Consider the following 22,280-nt stretch of genomic DNA (forward strand, 5'->3'; position numbering starts at 1 on the left):
CGAAATGTGACATTTTATGGACTATCAAAGAAAATGTGTCCGCCTAAAGCACTGATCTTCAAAGGGAACGGCCGTTAATGTGTATCTGACTGTAATGGTCTGTTTAGAAAAGTTTGATCAAGGTGACAGTAGCTTGGATAGTTCTCACAATTATGAGGTGCGCACGGGACCCTTTTATCAATCGACATGTGGACAGACAATAGCAGGGAATTAAATTATCATTTAAATTAAAGCGATTGCATTGCCCATTAAAGGATGTGTATTAGTGGAATAAGATCAAGTTTTGTTTTGATTAGCATTTGCAATGTGCCCGTGTAGCCGAACCCAAACTAACTATGCCGTATAACAACGAAGGGTCTAACATAAACACCAAGGCAGCAATAAATAACCCTCAACACCGCCGCAATAAATTGTGAGATCACAGCATCAAACGAAACCCCCTCCATTCCAACCATTTTTGCCTGCTGACTTGAAAGATGGATTTTAAACTATTGCCAAACTAACGACCCAAATGTAATATGGTAGATTTCACTTTAACATGCACTTGTGCAAAAGGATAGTGGCACAGAATCAAAGGCGACAATACATCTTAAATAAAGCGTTAAATAAAGCGGCGCAGACAAAATGACCGTGAAGGTGTTGTTATTTTAGTATGCATACATGTCCCATCAAGGAGAATGGGCAATTCTTTTTACCTAAACTGGACCTCCTTCCCGGTAGACTTCCCTGGCGTCCCTGAAGACCGATCATGCCGCCATCGAAGGGCCCTGGCGTCCATGAGGTGGCCATCTCCGGGCTCATGTAGGCCGCGTATGGGCTGGAGTAGGAACCCCCGACGGAGCGCACTAGAGCACTTCCATACTGATCTGCCCGGCCGCTATTACTCAACATAAGCGAATTCTGGTACGCGGCGTCCCTGCCGGTGCTGCTGCTCACCGGAGGGCTGTGCGAATAAGAGAAACCGGGCGGAGGATGAGGGCTACCAGGGTTAAAAGAGGAATTCTCCGTGCCAGTCTGTGGCCAGGCGTGGTGACTGCCGAGCCCGTGGGCCTGGTGTGTGGACTCGCAGGTCTGTAGGTAGGGCAAGGTCTGGAGCATGGCAGGTACACGGGTGGTGGGCACGTACACAGGTGAGCTCGCGGACGGGTGGATGTAGTTCCCGGAATCGTGTGCGTATGGGGACGGGTTGGAGGATAAAGCCAGGCTCGAATACATATTGTATCCAATGACTAGGCTATCCTTTCAGATTTTGAAATCTTGAAATTCGCCCAGATTGTAGTAAAAGCCTCGATAACGTCCAAAATCTCCAATGCAACGGTTTCTTGAGCAGCGGCCTCAGGGAAGAAAATAAATTCACTCCTGGTGACAAAACAAAAATAAACCAAATTATTTTTTCAGTATTAGATTAGGGAAAAATAATAAAGTCTATAGCCAATAACAAAAAAAAAGTAATGGTAATACTTTTAAATTTAGAATTCGAGAAATTCTTAGCCTACATTTTCCACAGACACACCAACACACACATAATATAGGCTAAAAATAAAAAAAGTTGTTTATTGATATTGATGGATCCATTAAGAACTTTTAACATCCAAAGTTTCTTTATATTATTGTTATTTAGCCTATTATGTTGAAAAATGGCTCATTGAAAAGTTGCGAAAACACCTTGGAACGTTTATTTTTGGAGTGTATTTGAACGATGCACTAATAATGCGAGCGTTTATAGACTATATAGACTATATATATGCAATTGGAAACAATCAAGATGGACAACCCGTCCAATTGTCATGATTTTTCGATTATCTGTATCTTATTTGTATTTAATAGACTAAAATGACATTAATTACTTTCCATATCTTTACATAGGCATATAAATAATTATCAGCAGCAGTCTCAGATATCTTGGGAAAACACTATACTGAACCCATTAAATCATCTACGGGGATCGAATCAAGCTGGACTGTAATCTCTCCAACATCTATATTTTATCATTGAAAACGCAGATTACATAAAAACGTTGATAGCTGTAAGCAAAGGGCTTAAACAATTTAATCCAAGAGCTCTCGTTGTATTATCTCACCAGATAAGGACGTCTAGAGATAAAGTCAGGAACCCTCTTTTCCAACTGACTTGATTGAATATCGCTGTAGAAGTTCCCCCTCTCTTCTTTCCGTCTTGATTTTAGCCCAGAATTCAAACTTCAACGAGTATGCGATTGACGAAAAAAAGTGTTGTCCTCTGCGTTTCGAGTTGTCACTGTGCCTTGTCTGTATCTGGAGGTATAGCTGCTGCTGCTGCAGATAATGCCTAATATAACTGTTCTCTGATTTGCTCTCTACTTTACTGCGAGTTATTTGTAAGAGCAGAACCACGTGACGCACTCCAAAGGTAGGACCCATGGAGGAGGAGAAGAATGAGAGGGATAGACGGAGGAGGGGTGTTCTCCTACCTGAAGATCTATATTTGCTGAGTCCACTGTATTTTAAACGATTGCATTTAGTCGATGAAAGTTAAATTTTAAGAGACATTAAAAGCAGTTGGGAAATTGCTTTGGTAGAGACACACATCAAACAAGAAAGGTGTAGTATAGAAAAGTCACATATGAGTGGTGTAAAACAGTATGCCATTTTATTTATTTAAAATAAATTTCAAAAGTTTGAAATAAAGGTATTTGGTAGCCTATACTGGGTTAATAGGCACACATGTTTTTGTTGCGCAACTGTAGCTAATAGCTTTTGATTTTGTTTTTACTTTATTGTAAAATAAAAATGTTGCAGTAAAATAACCTTGCTGTCTGTGCGAGAACGTAAAGCTCGATTTTATGACCCGATAAATCTGGATGTGTTCTCTATAAAAGCTGTAGAGAGATAAGAGATACGAGCGACAGCTTAGTATGATGATACAACAATAATCACACTCATTATACTCAGTTGGAAATATTGTTATCTTAGCGGTATTGTTTGAGTTATTATCACCCCTCCCTTTTTTCGGATAAAAATAGCTATTAATGTTTTAAAGATGTAAACAACAATACTTGCAGAAGCTAATGTAAAGATAATCAATTCTAAATTCTTTAAAAAATAATATGGGATGAATGTGACGCACGCTTTAGATTATTTTTAAGGGGAATGATATATTCTGCACAATGAAAATGGCTAAACAATATCGAATAGGGGTTTTACTTCTGTGATAGGCCTATTTAGAAATAAATTTAAGTAGGTAATCAACTGTTGAAAAATTCTCATACATTTTAGAAAGGTGGTCGCCAATCAGTCTCCTCGACAGGCCGCTGATAATGAGATTAATAGTGATGTTGCGACCTGTGATCTCATTGCTCGCGCCACAAGCGCGTGTAGAGGGGGACAGTTGAGCACACACACACACACACACACACACACACACACACCCTAGGCCAGCGACTGTTTGATCACCGGGAACTTACAAGGCTACAGGGGTTAAATAAATCCTCCTTTACCTCTCAGGCATTTCATTTAGGCTAATCAATGCCGCCTTTACTTGAGTAAATCAGGATTTTCAACTGAAGCCGTTTCGTTTTGTCAATAAATGTGCAAAATTTGGTCATCATCACAAACTTAAAATAAAAAATAAAAATAATTTTTTTTTTAATTATTGAGTTAGGTTACAGTAGCCTATATTGTTCTTTTTTTTTTTAATCTAGCTATTTTGCCTATCAACTGACATCTATTGGAATATTGTGAACGATCATGCCACACGCAGTCGCCTTGACAAACAACCAAAGCACCTAATGATGCAGAGAAGAACTGTAAATTCTGTTCTGCGTGAACGGCCACTCGCAATGCCAAGTCTTTTAGTGTGTGTGTGTGTGTGCGCGCGCGAGCGCCTGTGTAATTGAAATCTCTAGTGTTGTCAAATGTATGTCATGCAGGCTATAGGCTATGTGAAACATTTGGCTAAGGATGATCAGAAGCAACCCGTTCTGTTACAGAACGGGTTGCTTCTGATATTGCATTGTGTAGGCTATTGCATCACACTATGCGTCTTTATAGCACGCAGTGTGTTTATCTTGCAATTTATCCGCTAAAGTGAGTTATTACGATATACGCATGCTGGTTCAGTATTGGTGTGGGGTGCGTGTGTATTATACGTTTGGGTAGAATTAGTGGTGTGGGGTGCATAGAGATGCTTTTACGTGAGAACAGGCTGGTGTATGCCTATATTTAATATGAGGCCTGGGAATATAAATGTAAAGACGCGAGAAAACAGCAAATAAAGTGTCATTAATGTGTAGGCTAATTACACACGAACGATGACTAACAATAAATACAATAAAATACGTTGTATTTTCTGGAATTCATTCAAAAACATGAATAGTAGCTATAGCCTACAGTTAAAAATGTTTATAAAAAATGTTTAAAACGCGGATTAAAAATAGATAAATCTGTAGGCCATTAGCTAAACAAAATAAACAATTGTCTCAGTATACAAATGTGTTTGTAAGTAATAATTCGATTGATTATTCTGAGATAAAGAAAGATTGTCTGACAAGTGATACCGAATTAAGTCAGACACTGGAGGACTGTGACGAGAGGATGAGGATGGAAACTTGAGTTATGATTTCACCAAAGACCAATTAGCCTACTTTTATTAATTGACGAATGACTGCTATCCTAATTGATTCAGCATTTCATATTCAGTTAGAGGGCCTTCTTCAACTCAATTTATGTTAAAAGGAAAATAAACTTGCCAGGATCCGTCGAGACCTTGATCAGTCTTTCAGTTCAAAGTAATGTTGGTAGCCTATAAAAATCGTTAGTTTTTGATTTAAAAACAAAACAAAACAAAAACAAAAAAACATTCTGACCCGTTTGCAACATGGCTGACTTTATGAGGTAGAGATCTTGCAACTAATTACACTTGATCCCCTGACACTTTTCTGTCATAACATTTTATTATTAACATGATTTTTATTATTAACATGAAAATTTATCATTAACATATGGAATATTATTATTATCATTATGGCAATTAGAGCAGCACAGGGAGTATCGAAATGTAGGCTATACATCAACATACGAATTGAATAGTCAAATAATAATAATAATAATAATAATAATAAGGGCAACAATTGAACAATTCTTAAATATTTAGACGGGAAAAAAATAATGTAGGCTATAATTTCAAAGAACAAAGACTAATCAAACGTAATTAGAATTTGTTTTGCATGGTACTGTAAAAAAAAAAAAAAAAGCTATAGCCTACTTCAGATCTTCAAAATAAGTTAAGCATGAAATGAAATGACATCCAATTTGATTGCAGTTAGAAATTTTACAGTGTTTCCTTACAAATATCTTACTATCCGTTAGCATATTTTTCACCAAAATAACATCATTTTTGTATTAGCCTACAGTTTTCATTACATTATTACAACATTGTGGTCACTATTATATCGCTTTAAAAGTTACCATGGTAATTTCGGTAAGGATTATTTACATAACCAGAGACTGACCGGGGGGAAGCTCGCGCTGGCGTGATGGACAGCTAATGAGGCTCGCGCGGAGAGGGCCTCACGAGGCACCTCATTCATAAGCGCGCGGTATCAGTCCTCGTGAGAGACAGGCATTAAAGCAAGCCTTAACCCCCAGCGTTTAGTAGCCGCTGAAACACTCACGATGAACCTATTCCAAATCATGAAGGGATCAGCAGGCTTTTATTAATGCTCAATGCGTCTTAACGACTGCGTACAGGAGACAGTTGATGTGCTAGTCTTACCTTTATAATTAGACAAGCCCCAAGAGTGATTGTGACGACCAACACCATTAATCTTTATATAATATCGGTTTAAGCCTACAGCATATACGTCAAAGTTGTGAAGCAATTAGGGAAAGTGCTCACATGCCCTGCAATATTTAAAAGAAACAATGTCTTCTTCTAAAGGAGATTATAGTTTCAAACTATTTAGTGCGTCTTTATCTAATTTTTAAGTTTCAACTTGATCTCTATCATCAATAACTGAATTTAAAGTGGTTGAATGAAGCTAATCACCGCAGGTCCTCCTTTGATTTTATTTAACGACAGCAATCAAACGCACGTTTTCAATTTTAGTGCAGTCGACTTTGACGGAGTCGTGCATTCCTTCAAGGTAAACGGAATTTAGTCTTCAAGTTTAGAAGCAATCTGCGATAACTCAAGAATGCTTAGAGGTATTTACTGTCTATATATGGTGCTTCTCGACTAATTTGACTAGCACTGGGACTTTACATTGTGTTTGCACAGTAGCCTCATTTATTTCCCCATCTCACTGTAAAAAATAAATAAATAATAAAATCGTAATTTTATGTAAATTAATTTATGACAGATTGTGAACTGAAGGTGGGCCGACAAAAAAAAAAAAAAACATTGTATCCTACGTATTCCTACAAATAGCTCTAATTCCAGCTAACATCATATTTCACACACACTATAGGCTACAATTCCTACACTCTAAAAATACTGTTATTTCAACCCAAATTTGGGTTAAAAATGTAATTAAAAAATGCACAGTTGAAAGTGAAAGTTGAAGTTGGGTTAAAATTTTAAATGCCAACATTTGGGTTTGTCCATATTTTATGGGTTAAAACAACCCAGCATTGTTTAGAGTATGTATAAGTTATGTATAGATGATTTTATATATATTAATTATGTAAATAACATATAGGCCTAACTTTAAAATGAATTAGAACTTTTGAGATTATATATTATCTCAGGCCTATATCTGTCCTTTATTTTCTTGACATTTGTTTAATCAAATTTGTATGACGTGAATGAAGCGTTTTTGTTTTATTGTTTTAGTAATTCATATTTATTTATCAAACAATAAATAGATTAAATGAAATATTGTCCTTGATCAGGTCAGATTTTAGGAACGGTTCAGATCACAGCTATAAGACCCAGCAGCCATAATCAAAGTTTATGATACAGTGTGTGAGTGTTTTGACGTTGTGTGTGTGATAATGTGGTTTTAGCACCGAGATTATGAGCTTCTGAAGTAATGTCATGACTTGTTTGAGATCGTAAGTGATTTGAGTTTGACGCTTGTGTATTTTGCACATTGTGATTAGATCAAACAATCATGATGAAATTGAACGTTCTGATTTGGGAACTGTGATTGACTGATGGCGGGTGCGTTGGCGCTGTTGGTGTGTGGTTTGGGGAATGTGGAGCTGGAGTCATGCTAATCTGTGTGAGCAGAGAGACTGGCTCCTGTCTGCCTGTCTGCCATGCCTCTATCTGTGTGTCTCAGTTCACACCCTCCCTCCCTATCTCTACTGCAGCGCTGGGGCACAGCATGGGATTCAACATGGCCGGGGACTACCAGTGAGAACACACACACAAATGCAAACCATCTCCTCTGCCATGAAGAACATCCAACATTTACATTATCACGAGTTGTACATCCTCTGTACCATTAGGCAGTCGCACATACACTGAACAAATACAACACAAACTTCACATAACTAACATTTGTGTGTTCCATCTAATTATGTGGATTGAAGAGTTGATTCTCATTAAAAAGCCCAATACACAAGCAGGCAGTGAATGTGAATATAATCATCACACACAGAGACTAAGATTATTGGCTTCCCAATAATGTGTTGAAAATAACACCTCTGGGAATCCAGGGGTGGTCCTGAAGTATATTGTGGGGCTCAAAATCTTGCACTGTAAAATAATATTGTTGATTGTTAATTGAAATTTGATTGAGTTGGAAAAATTGATTGATTTAATCATCAGAAACTCAAAATAATAAGTCATCTGAACTAAATAAATGATTTAAGTTGATTTGACAACAGAGAAAATGTTGTGATAAATCTTGAAAATATTTTTTTTACAGTGAAATATTTTGCATTCTTTTCTAATATTTGTTATATCATTAATATAAATGTTTAGTGTTCATTAATTAGAGAATGCTTTCTAGTTTGGTACAACCATTCATTTTTTAGAGAAATTAAAACTTTTATTAAGCAAGATGCATTAAATTGATCAAACAATTTATAATGTTACAAATTTTTTATATTTCAAATAAACGCTGCTCTTTTAAGCTTTCCATTCATCGAAAAAAAAAAAAATCAACGTATTACGGTTTCCACAAAGAAGCAACACAAAAAAACAGCATAATAATAACATTTCTTATTATTATCAATGTTGAAAACAGTTGTGCTGCTTTTTTTGTATCATATCATCATTTTAGAGTGAGTTCTGAAAGATCATGTGACACTGAACAGTGGAGTAAAGATGCTGAAAATTCAGCTTTGACATCATAGGAATAAATTATATTTTTAAAAATGTAGAATTTTTTAAAATTGTATTTAAATGTTTTTAAATGTTATCCAGCATGACTTGATAATGATCCAATGGAAACAAGAACACCAAGATCAGTTTACAAACTGACTGCATATTAAATATTTATTTATTTTATGTAAAAATCACGAGACTTTCTGTTTGCTTCCGGGTTTAAATGATAAGTCCGATTTTAATGAGGACTTTTGGAGGTGGTAAAGGAACCTTACCTGTCACCATCAGACATGTGGGTCAAAAAAGAGACAGATAACATTAAATCTGTGCATTTCATCAAGAGGGAAACTGGCTTTGTAAAGCTCCACCAATGGTGACTATAAATGCAATTGTAGCAAAAGTGCAAGTTAAGAGAATGTCTGACATCTTTCCAAGCCCACTCACTCGTTCCACTAAAAACTGGAAAACTGCTTGTTAAAATCAGCACCCCCGCCAATGTGTTAACTACTAAATGCCAAACTTTCAATTAAGATCAAGGAAGCTCATGTGTTAATGGGTGGTTAATGCATTAGTGTATTGGCACAACATCAAGGCTGCTTCATTCAGTGGCTCAATAGGATTAAGTAATGCAGTATACGGTGTGTAGTCTGTGTATAGAGGAAGTTCCTCTCCCTTTCTAAACAATTAGAAATGTGTAACTGAATAGCACACTGAAGCTGCTCTTCTGGGTGTGAGGGAGGAAGGAGGCTAGTGATTGTGAGGTCAGCGTCAGGTGATTCGGTGTCAGACAGGTACGGCTGAGTCAGAGAGGTGGCACAGGAGTCACTGGGGCACAGGTCACATGAGCATATCCCAGCCAAAGAATGTCACTCTTAACTGTGTCTTTATGCTCTATTTGTAGTATTGAGTGGCGAGTACACACTCACAGTCTCAGACCAAACGCTTTGTGTGTGTGTGTGCAAGGTAAAAGAGTCAAACATGACATTTATTCAGTCATACAAACATTTAACATGGTTCCTTGTTTCACCTAGTCTGCTTATTCATTTCTTTCTTCTTTTGTCAATGCAATCAGCCAGAATCACGTGAAGGAGATAAGCCTGTGTAAACCGGACGTAGGGGTGAACAGATATGATCATGAATGGATATGAAGTATACAACCTCTCTAAAATACGACTAGCCTCCCATAATCCTCAATGTAACCAACCACAAATTATCAAACATTCTCTACTATATATATACAGTATATATACACACACACACACACACACACACACACACACACACACACACACACACACACACACACACACACACACACACACACACACACACACACACACACACACACACACAAGATATGTATATAGCATAATGCTGACCTGTGAATGTCCAAATGTTTTGTAACTGTACATTGTCTAATACAATCATACTAAAATACTACAATTTTTAAATAAATACAAAAAACTAAAAACAATTATTTTAAATGCTACATTTCAGCATTATGATGTGCAGTATTAAAAATGGATAAAAGTGTAAATAAATGGTTCGTGCTTTAAAGAATAACTTTGAGTGAGAGATAAAGGTTGATATTGAATATTGCTATTATAAAATTGTAATGTAATATCTCCACACTGTAAAAAAAATATGATCAATAAGTTATGACGACGCATTTTTGCATTGCTTTAACTCATCAAAATAAGTTAAGCAATTTTTAACTTTTTTAATACAAGATTCTACATTTTCAAGTCAGTTAATGTAATTTAAGTTGAAATTACTTAAAAATCCAAGTTGATTGTACTTAAAAATTGAAAACAGCAACTTTTTTCAGTGTAATATTGGCCAATAACCAATATTGCACAACTCTGATGAAAACCATATGAATATATAAAATATCCTCACCAAAATAAGTTATAAAAGATAAGTATAATGTTGTGACAAAACAGAGACGCCGTGCAGCCGTGAAAGTGTTTAACGTTGCTTAAATTCTGTGAGAATCCTTTGAGGTTTCCGTTCTCTGAGCATTCAGATAACTCGCGTTATCTAATGCAACTGAATGACAAGAAGGAAAACAGACTCGAGCACACAAAACGAAAGCCATCTTAAGAGTCTAAAGGAGTGAGGTAAGAGGCATTTGAACAATGAGCTCACCAAGAATAGCTCTGGACCACAACGTCCACACCAAATGCAATGACCAAACTCTTGTAAAATTGTGTTTTACGCTCAAAAAATACATGTCTATAATAGGGCAAAAATGTATGAAGCTGAACAGTGTAGATGGTTAAGCTCATTTTCCCAGTAATCATTAGTTTCAGGAACTGTCTTTGTTCTGCTTTATGTGCTGTAGATTAATGCGCTCTGTCGTGAACATTTCACTGCATAATTGTCCAAACACTGCATAGTGACCAGCTGTAATGAACAGTTAAATAGGGTGTGAAATATCTCCCCCGGAGGCACTATAAAAAACAACTTATACACACCATTTAACCCAACACACACCAAAACCAGCAGTCAAAAGCCAACTACTTATCACTAACTAATAGCGTTGGAGAAACGAAAATGTGTGTGGGGACACTGACAGGTCTATAAATCTTCACAGATAAAATACATGGGTTTACCAGAATCTGCCCATTTAGCACTATTAGTACTGTTTTAGGAGTAATGAAGATCTGTTTTTCATCCTTCATGCCAGCCTTTCTTTAGGTCCACCAAATGGAAATATGGCAGAGCAGAACATAAAAAGTTTCTAGATGATTCTGTGACAACTTGTGAAAAGAGTTTTGGGAAGGTCACTGTCCCGGAGATGGGTGTGTGTTTTCCTCCGCAGAACCCAATATGAACGCACTAAACAAATGGTGATGGCCAGCAAGATCTCAATGCAGAAATTCAACATTCATCTAGAGGGATATTCTGCAGCAAAATAGACATAAGATTGGTTAAAGTCAGAAGACGAAATATATCGGAACTAACTAAATTCAAAAGAACAGCATTTATTTGAAACCTTTTGTAACATTATAAATGTCTTTACTGTCTTGCTGAATAAAAATATTAATCCCTTTAAAACGAAAATCTTACTACTTTTGAGCAGTACAAAACTCATGAACTTGTATAAGCGGTAGAGTTTTAATGCTATAACATGAAAAAAAAAAAATCAGAGAGCAGTTCAGTATGTTTATATTTAAGCATAATTTAAAACTTTAATAAAATGCCATTTTACGAGTTGTAACAATTCTGACTGTAAAATGGCCTTTGATGTCGGTGATATATTACTGCCATAGATCATGTCCAGGTTTTTTCCAGATGAATGCAGTCACATTTCTCTCTCTCTCTCTGTGTGTGTGTGTGTGTGTGTGTGTGTGAGAGAGAGAGAGAGAGAGAGATAAATAAATAATTTGATTTACGCACATATACTTTGATACTATAGGCTTAGATTTGTATAGAACAAGAACAACTATCAAGATTGTAGAATTGCTAAACTTGTTGACAAAATGAGATCATTCATTATTAAAATGGGGGACATACGGGGTATTAGTTCATTAGATTAAAAAAAAAAAACATCAAACATGGACATCATAATTCAGGAAACCTGGCACAGAACCCTCAGGATACTGTGAAACATCTCTATCCTCTAGAGAGAAGGAAGGACTCACATGTGGGACAGACTCAGGGGGAAACATAATCTGGCACAAAGAAGAAATTAATAAATACATCTGTTAAACAGTTAATTAATTAAAAATCACACATCTAGCTCAAAATCAACAAGCACCTTCTCCAAACAACAAAACATACAGTGGGGCCAAAACGTATTTAGTCAGCCACTGATTGTGCAAGTTCTCCTATTTAGAATAATAAAAGAGAGGTCTGTAATTTTCATCATAGGTACACTTTAACTACGAGAGACATAATGAAAAAATATATATATATTAATATTTGTAAATTATGGTGGAAAATAAGTATTTGGTCAATAACAAAAGTTCAACTCAGTACTTTGTAACATAACCTTTGTTGGCAATGACAGAGGTCAAACGTTTCCTGTAAGTCTTCACTAGGTTTGCACACACTGTAGCTGGTATTTTGGCCCATTCCTCCATGCAGATCTCCTCTAGAGCAGGGATGTTTCGGGGCAACTCCACAAATTTTCAATGGGGTTGAGGTCTGGAGACTGGCTAGGCCACTCCAGGACCTTGAAATGCTTTTTTTACGGAGCCATCCCTTCGTTGCCCGGGCTGTTTTTGAGATCATTGTCATGCAGGAAGATCCAGCCACGTTTCATCGTCAATGCTCTCACTGATGGAAGGAGGTTTTGGCTTAAAATCTCACGATACATGGCCCCGTTCATTCTTCCCTCAACATGGATCAGTTTTCCTGTCTTCTTTGCAGAAAAACATCCCCAAAGCATGATGTTTCCTCCCCCATGCTTCACAGTAGGTATGGTGTTCTTGGGATACAACTCTGCATTCTTCCTCCTCCAAACACGACGAGTTGAGTTTTTACCAAAAGTTCTATTCTCCCAATCCTCTTATCGATCATCCATATGCTCTCTGACAAACTTCCGACGGGCCTGGACATGTACTGGCTTAAGCAGGGGGACACGCCTGGCACTGCAGTATTTGAGTCCCTCTCGGTGTAGTGTGTTACTTATGGTAGCCTTCGTTACTTTGGTCCCAGCTCTCTGCAGGTCATTCATCAGGTCCTTCCGTGTAGTTCTGGGATTTTTGCTCACCGTTCTCATGATCATTTTGACCCCACGGGATGAGATCTTTCGTGGAGCCCCAGATCAAGGGAGATTATCAGTGGTCTTGTATGTCTTCCATTTTTTTATACAATTGCTCCCACAGTTGATTTTTTTCACACCAAACTGCTTGCCTATTGTAGATTCCCTCTTCCCAGCCTGGTGCAGGTCTACAATTTTCTTCCTGGTGTCCTTCGACAACTCTTTGGTCTTGGCCATGGTTGAGTTTGGAGTGTGACTGTTTGGGGCTGTGGACAGGTGTCTTTTATTCAGATAATGGGTTCAAACAGTGCCAATAACACAGGTAACGAGTGGAGGACAGAAAAGCTTCTTATAGAAGAAGTTACAGGTCTGTGAGAGCCAGAAATCTTGCTGGTTTGTGGGTGACCAAATACTTGGGCCACCAAAATTTACAAATAAATTCTTTAAAAATCCTACAATGTGATTTCCTGGATTTTTTTTTTCTAATTTGGTCTCTCATAGTTCATACACTCTCATAGAAGTGTACCTATGTACCTATCTCATAGAAGTGTACCTAGTTCATACTCTCATAGAAGTGTACCTATGATGAAAATTACAGACCTCTTTCATTATTCTAAGTAGGAGAACTTGCACAATCAGTGGCTGACTAAATATTTTTTGGCCAAACTGTATGTTCTAATGTTCATCTGAATCTCCATAGTAATGAAGACATCTTTGAATCTCTCAGCAGTCAAATGAACCCCTTCCAGGGAAGTGTGTTCATCTGTGGGGATCTCAATGCCAGAACAGGATCCCTTCCAGACTACACAACAGATAATGGGAATAACTATATTTTTGGATAGAACTTCACACAAAACATTGTAAACTTCCCATGGTATAATTCTGATGCCCAAGTGAATAAAAAGGAGTCCTGATTGAGCCCTGCCAAAGCCTCTGTCTGTACCTCTTCAATGGCAGGGTGTGGGTAGATTCTCTAGGAAGATCATTGGTTATTCAACAGTTGACTACTTGATCACAGATTTAGATCTATTCTATTTCAGAGCATTCACGGTCAAAACCACTAACGCCCCTATCGATTTATATGAAAAGGACATAAATTCAATTGAACTGTAAAACGACGAGGACAAAACTAAGACAATTATCATATCAAAAACACAGACAAGCAAACGATTCTGATTTGTGCCATCAATACTGTGAGGAACTTAAACGGTATAAAAATACTCTCAGAAAAAGAGAGAGAACAATACAGGCAAAATCAGTTAAGAAGGATCTGTTCACACACAAATGTGTCTCTATAACACGCATTGTGTATTGTCGTTCAATTTATACGCGTAAATGAGTTTTTACCTGCATATGATACGCAGTTTTCGCGTGCATTTGATACGCGGTTAATTTGCATGTAATACACACACACCCCACACCACTAAACCTACCCTAACCAACCCATGCATATCAAAAACTCACTTTAGCATATAAATTGCATGATAAACACACTGCGCTCATTTAGTGTGATTGGGTTGGAAGATTCTAACAAATTCTGGGACAATTGGAATTCCCTTGAATAAAAAACAACAACAACATCATGATCAAACAGCCATACAAAATGGAGACACCTGGAGAAATCTTATTGAAAGTACATTCTAGAAAAGACCCAGATGTCAATTTCACCCTTGGTATGATCAAAACTATAATCATGCCACAAACTACACCTTGAAATTCAGTGTGAATGGAAACCTCAACTCCGTGAAAGAACTGAAAGAGAAAGCAAGAAAGGCTTTCATTAAAAAATCTATCCAGTTTAAAATACCAATTAGAGTCTGGCTCAACATATTCCAATCATTAGAACCTATATGACAGCGAGAAAAAAAAGACCAAGCTTTTATTGCAATGAAACAACACAAAAACAAAGTAAACAATGTTATTCGGCTCTTAACAGACATTACATGAGAGCAGAATACCTGAGCACAGTCAAAGACCTCAAACTGAGGAAAAACATGACGAGGTACAGACTCCGGATGGTGATGCTCCTGCTGTATTGGTCAAATAGTTCACGGTGAAAAGCTGGTTAATGCTTTGGAGATTAGGAAAATATCGCAGAATGGCTTGCTTCCCACAAATGAGAAGTTATCTAAAGAGGAATGATCAGATGTTATTTTTCAACAAGACAATCTGCACAAATTACAGAGACAACCAAGAAGTGGCTCGAGAACAAGTCCATCAGGCTCATGTTCGGCCTGCTCAGAGTCCAGATTTGAACCCTATTGTGAATATTTGGACTCACATTAAAATCAAACGAACTGGGAGACATTTTCGAACTGTTTGAAGCCATTAACATTAAGTGGAACAACACTTTAAAATCTTTACATACACGGTTTAAACATTTGAAGAAAACAAAGGGGAAGATTATTCTGTGCTAAGTTACTTTACAGTATTTCTTGATAACTTCCTCAACAGTCATTTGTGACTAAAATGGTTAAGACCATTAAAAGACCACTAAATGTTTTTGACTTGGCCCTTTTTTCCCTCTTTGGCCAAGAGTCTGTATGTGTGTGTGATCTCAGCTCTCAAGCAGAAAACAGGGGAATCCAATGAAGGAAGTCAGCACTACGGTCAGAGACCCTATGGTCAGAAACTTTCCAGATACAGAGAAAAGAATGTAAGCATAAACTACATACATGTATAAAAGAGAAGCACTGAACTGCTCCAAACTACCAAAATGATCCGATTTCTAAACCAACATGCCAGAGCTGGTCATTTTCATCTCCCTCAGTGAATGAAACCATTACTACGAATGACAGCTGACTGACTTGTGATAGTGTTATCTTCATCAGATGTTTTATCTGTTAACCATGATGTACGGGAATGTATCCAAAACGAACGTGTCCTCCTGAGATTGGAAGGAAAATGAATCAGGAAAAGCATGTAAAGAGTTACAGACTTGTATGGGGTAAATGATTGGGGTCAGTTAGATAAGTAATACTTTTATTTAGAAATTAAATTGATCAAAAGTGAAAATAAAGACATATAATGTCACAAAAGACTTATATTTTAAATGAATGATGTCTATTCATCAAAGAATCCTGACAAAACATTTAACATGGTTTCCAGAACAATATTAAACAACAAAACTTATTTGGACATTTATAATGATAATGTTTCTTGAACATCAAATCATCACATTAGAATGATTTCTAAAGGAGTAATGATGCTGGAAATTCAGCTGGTTAAATTTAAAGTTAAATTTTAAAAATTGTATAGAATTTTACAATATTACTGTTTTCACCGTATTTTGATCAAATAAACAGCTTTGGTAAGCATTAAAAAAAATCGTAAAAAAACGGTAGTGTATAAATACTTAAAAAAATGCTATTATTCCATTAATTCAGTCTATTTATTGATAGACATTTAATTACAAAAATAAATTATATGTATAAGTCTCAATACAAAAGACAAAATGTCAAAGTTCACTCCATGTTTTCTCAGTTCTTCTGGTTAATTGATGTGACAATAGTGACTCATTAACAGAGAGAAGTGAATTTGCATTGAATGGAACTAGAATGGTGTCCTTCCCCACTGGTGCTTTAAATATCCTCTCATCTGTTTACTTTCCCATCCATGACTCTGAGAGAGAGAGAGAGAGAGAGAGAGAGAGAGAGAGAGAGAGAGAGAGAGGGAGGGAGGGAGAGGGGGTCATCTTTAACTGAAATGAAAAGGTGTATATATGAAGAGTTCAGATGCAAAAGCCTCTAAATGCCATTTGAAATGTTCTTCTTTAATGATGATTTTTATCAAACTTGTATATTTAAGTTCAGTAATTTCACTTAAATAACAATTAATAGGTAATCATCATTGCCATTTAAGTGAAATCACTGAACTTAAATATACAAGCTTGATAAAAATGATCATTCTAGAAGAAAATTTCAAATGGCACTTAGAGGCTTTTGCATCTGAACTCTTCATATGTATCTGTTATAAATGCCATTCACACTCCCCATGTAGATTTCTCTTGATTTGTGGCATGAGGAGTTCCGCAAGTGTCACTGGGCCTGAGTTGGCAACTTACCTAAGTCATTCTGCTGAGGGGTCACATTTCTTATCACACACACACACACTTCAAAAATTATGCTGTACGCAGGTCTGTACACGTGTAATATTTGTTAAGTTTTGGACCCTGCACAGTCATATATCATTCAAGAGACAGAGAAATAACCACAACTAATAGTGCTGACTAATAATGAAATAGCATTGTCCTGTCACAATACAAAATACTTAATGAACTGAACCAAAGATGTAAATAAATCCCAATAAATCCCAGTGGCCACGGCACTATAGCCTACGTCACCTCACAAAAACACATTAATATGAACATAAATCTGTGGATAGTGTTACACTCCGATCATCATGAATTTGCAGAAGGGTTTACAAAGAGTCAGATTTATCATGCTTAAAACTACAACATGACTCTATGCTGAAACAATTTAGCCAAAATGTCCAAAAGTTTGATTTCCACCAAAGGTTACTCGTCATCGTGTGGTTTTAAGGCTGAAAGTAATTAACCAAAATATGTCTACATGAACAAAATAGCCTGAATAAATATGGCTTTGGTTAAAAGAGCTTTGCTACTGACACTACAGGCTGTGCAGTTACTTTTAGCTTACAATTCTGCTCCTTTAAAGGACACTTTAGTAGCTTTTTTTTAGTTGGTTGAGAAAAAAAAAAGGTAGCCTACCTGGTTGACTTAAAATTTTGTGTTCATTGACATAAAGGGTTAGTTTACCCAAAAATGAAAATTATGTCATTAATGTCTCACCCTCATGTCGTTCCAACCCTGTAAGACCTCCGTTCATTTTCAGAACACAGTTTAAGATATTTTAGATTTAGTACGAGAGTTTTCTGTCCCTGCATTGGAAATGTGTATGGTATCCTTGTCCAGAAAAGAAATAAAGACATCATCAAAGTAGTCCATGTGACATCAGTGGGTTAGTTTGAATGTTTTAAAGAATCAAACATATATTTTGGTGCAAAAAATAACAAAAACTACTACTTAATTCAGCATTGTATTTACAATTTTTAATTTTTTTTAAATTTTGAGTTCGTTGACATACAAACTGAATTAGTGATTAGTTAAATAGTGATTGGTTTATTCAACAGAAACTCGAAATATAATGTTATCTGAACTAGGCCTACATTTATTTGTACAAAAGAAAAAATGTTGTAATAACAAATCATGATTTTATTTATTTATTTATTTATTTTTTGCCTCATCTTGTAAAAAAGTTAATCAGATTACAATATTATTTCCGGTTTGACGCAAAAAATATAAAGCACCCTGTTAATGTCACAGAGCAGGTCATTCTCTGGTCATTCACACGCTTATCACCGCAGTGAATGAGTTTATTCACCTTTCAAGCAGTCTGTCATTAACTTAACATTTTCCACGAACATCTTATTTTAAAAGCGCAAAAAAAAACAAAAAAACGTTTACTTTCGCATTTTTATACTGCAATGTTTCAATCATAGCCCTATTTGCTTCATTTATTTTTATTAAAAACAAAACAAAATTAACTTATAATTTAATTGACTCCTGACAATAATGTGTCAGTTTAAAACATAGGCAATTCTTTATCATTGTTTGATAAGTAGCTTTTTCTCAACTCACTCCAGTCGCAGCCACGCCCTTGCATCATTAGCTCTATCTGCTTCAGTAATATCAAGCAGCCGTTTCTTTCTTTGTCCACTAGGTGGCGCACTTTCATAGTATTTCCCGAGCATTGCTCGTGCAGGCGCAGGTTCCGCAGAATACGCCATCCTTCACTCTGAGTTAGGAATTAGACGAAATTGAACTCATGTGCAGTTATATATGTCGTCCCCACAGGAAACACAATTTTTCTCATTCATTCAAAGAAAGTTTATCGTGAACTGCAAGGAAGGGAGAAACGTTTCATATTTCCATGCAATAATAATGCCACATCTTGTAAAGTTCAACTAAAGATCGTTTTGAAAAGTTGCTCTCATTTAACTCAATATTGGACACAATTAAAAGTGGTAATTGATGAGGTGATCGAAACGGAAATACCAGTCTTGAAATTATGTATCTTGGGAGAACGGAGACAATTAAAAAGAAAGGATGATTATAAATTGCTTTGAATTATGTTGTTGTCTAATAGGAAAGTAATAACCAGTAGATGGCAAAGTGATTTGGTGCCTAAAGTGTAAGAATGGGTAGATGTAATGCTAGCTTTTACAATATGGAAAAGCTAACTGTGTCCATAAGATTGGAAGTCAGTACATTTGACAATATCTGGAAAGGATGGCTCAAATATATTAGGCAACATAGAACAGATTTTGTTTAGAGACTTGTAAGGTCTGAATGTTTTTGAATACCTCTCAAATTTACTATGTAGATGGTTGAAGAAAGCAAATTTTACTATGCAAGGATTGTCACTGAGAAAAATAAATACCATACCCTGGTTCTAAGCTACAGTTTTATTTTATTTTATATATATATATACTTTTTTGAGTTTTGTGTTTTTCTTTGGTTTATGTTTCAAAAATGAATGTCTTATCATTAAGGGCTTGATGTGATTCTAAGTTTGCTTTAATCTGACTTTACTGGGATAAACAATAACCGTTTTCCATTATTGTCCTCTACTGTTTGGGCTAAAAAGAAAAGGAAGAGAAAAAAAAGCAAACTCTAAGATGTGTCAAATTCAGAGACCTTCACTGCCACCATTCATCCATTCATCCATCTCTCTCTCTCTCTCTCTCTCTCTCTGGTCACAGGGGACTGATTAAATAGTTGTGTGTGTGAAGAGCTGAGACAGGCAAACAGGGTGCTTTAGTGAATGCTCTGTAATCATATTAGCTAGCACTTCAGCAGATAAAGCGGAGGGAGCAAATCACCACCAACACATAATGGACCTCAGAAACCTCATCAAACACAAGGGATAGATAAGTCTTCCATTGATTTCCATCATCCTAGTACAGTACATATACAGTACCTCTAAGTCAAATACACACATAGACATGCAGGCACACACACTCGCATGCCGCATTTTGAAGAGCAGCTCTTTCAGATGGTGATGTAGATCAAATACTGGCACAGGCACCGGCATGGACACTAGTAAGGACACAGGCACCGACACTGGCACGACAAACTGGCATGGACACTCCGACATGGTCACCGGCAGGGACACCGGCACAGACACGCGTCTGACACATCGACAGTGGCACCGACATGGACAATGGCACCAACAAGGGCACAGGCACCGACATGAGCTGAACCAAACCAACCACCTCCAAGTAGTCTCAACTACAATACAACATTTGTATAACAAAAGTCAGGAAAAGTTAATGTACACTTTTTTTGGGCATAATATAAACCTTTGAACCAACACATAAACAAACAAAGCCACACACACATTCTCTAATGTTTCTGTATAGCAATGGAGTCATTATATTAGTGTGTGACATGTGAAAGTAACCCATACTCAGAATCTGCATTTAACCCATCCAAGTTAGTGCGCACACATTAGGAGCAGTGAGTAAGCGAATAACCAATAGGCCTAAACTGCCCTGTTTATTTTTTTGAGAAGAAACATTGACCCCGACCTGATTTTAAAGTTGATATGCAGTTGTTTATCAAGTAACCACATGCAAAGAAAGGCAGCTGGAACAATGTCCAGAGGGAAACACGGTCTGAATAGAGTGGAAAAGCGGTGCGTATGCAGTTTGTCAGAGATCCCGGTGGTCTTTATCAGACCGCTGGTGCGTGTGTGTGGGTTGAGGGAGTTCTCTCTCTCCTGATCTATTTTGGGGCACCACCTTAGTAAGCACAACTGCAGAGACACATCACACACAAGTGTATCCCTCACACACAGCATATCATAACAACAGTTGAGCTGTGGGCACATGCCAACGTTACTCATTTACATAAGTTTACAGGAGTTTTCATTGAGTCTCTGGACTATAATGAAAAAAGATAGAATAAATAGTCTCAGGCAGAGTCTGTTTGAGATTGAAAAACATTAACAGGCCACTAACTTCACTGAGGAAAACTGAATCATTCACTCATACAGTGTGAGTGACAAATGTCCACTGTTACGCTGATCAACCTTTTCCAGAAATCACAGCAGAACAATCTTGTTTGTAGTCAGTCATGATGAGTATAAAATAAGTGGACTGGGCATTTCCTGGAAGAAGTCATTATAATCAATGTGTGAAAGGGTCAGTGTTTGTTCAGAGTAATGCAATCTCTAGTGTCCACATTCATCAGATGCCACTGGAGAGTATCGACCTTCAAACATATGTTTATGTTATATATATATAAAACATTCACACACAACCTGTAAAGATCCCGGAAAGACACATGACGTCAGGATGAGACGTGTAACGTACGCGGCAAAAACGTGTACACATCCGCGCTGAAGCGGAGATCGTTCACCAGCTTTGTAGCTTTGTGGATGTTCCACAAAGCTGGTGAATGATCTCCGCTTCACCGCGGATAGTGAGGAGCTCCTGGTCTCTGCTTTGTTCCAGTTTACAGACATTTGTTCGTCCTTTCTTTGTTGATGACTAACGCAAACTTTCTTCAAAAAGTGTTGTGCGATGGCACGAGCGTCATCACTATGACACACACGTTACGGCATTGGTCCTTGCTTTTGTTCATACAGCGCGCGTTCTGGGCAAGGGGGTAATCCATCGACTGGAAGTTGAAGCTGGCCGGGTGCCACCATCTTGTAGCAGAACTTCACTTGAGTTAGCATTTCCATTGACTCCCATTCATTTTGGCGTCACTTTGACAGCGAATAACTTTACATCTGAGGCGTTTGAAGACTCCATTTGTCCATCATTTATTTCTAAAGAAACACGACAATGTATAAAATGCTCCATTACCTTGTAGCTTATGTTATGGCCCCGTAGAAGCAGTTTTTTGTAAAAGTAGGCTAGCGATTGCGTCATACCCACGCGACTCTCTGTCGCACAGTAGAGAGATTACCGTATGGACAGGAGGAGAAGCTCACACGCAATCGGGGAAACGTGGAGGCAAAATGACAAAATAATTAATCAGAATAGCTAGCAAAAGTTTCTCCTGCTCCTAGCTCATGGACAGCTCCTTCTCACACTCTCCGCCTCTGCAAGTTTCGGAAGGGAATGATTCAGATTTCTCATGCCACAGCCACTGGAAGACAGACGGGTTGCTCCAGCGCAGTCTCATCCCAAGACGTCATACAACTGACGCTTTTGACCATACGTCAACATCCGCCGTCTAGGGTACCCTTAAACGTTGGTTAGATGACGTTCTCGAATCCTAACC

At 37.3% G+C, this 22,280-nt stretch overlaps 1 protein-coding gene across 3 annotated transcripts in view; it reads right to left on the bottom strand.

The window, feature by feature from the left end:
• gata5 (GATA binding protein 5) overlaps nucleotides 1-22,280 on the bottom strand; it is a 138,853-nt gene that overhangs the window by 6,124 nt on the left and 110,449 nt on the right. For 2 of the 3 annotated variants that reach the window (XM_089124120.1, XM_089124119.1), the window contains one exon: nucleotides 696-1,359. In XM_089124120.1, coding sequence (XP_088980246.1) covers nucleotides 696-1,215 — 520 coding nt within the window. In that variant the 5' untranslated portion in view covers nucleotides 1,216-1,359. Of the gene's footprint in view, nucleotides 1-695; nucleotides 1,360-2,080; nucleotides 2,328-22,280 lie in introns of those variants that run through there. The other variant, XM_039651973.2, reaches the window with a different exon arrangement.

This window comes from Pimephales promelas, chromosome 20 (assembly GCF_988280905.1).
Source record: "Pimephales promelas chromosome 20, fPimPro1.hap1.1, whole genome shotgun sequence".
NCBI classification, from domain to species: domain Eukaryota; kingdom Metazoa; phylum Chordata; class Actinopteri; order Cypriniformes; family Leuciscidae; genus Pimephales; species Pimephales promelas.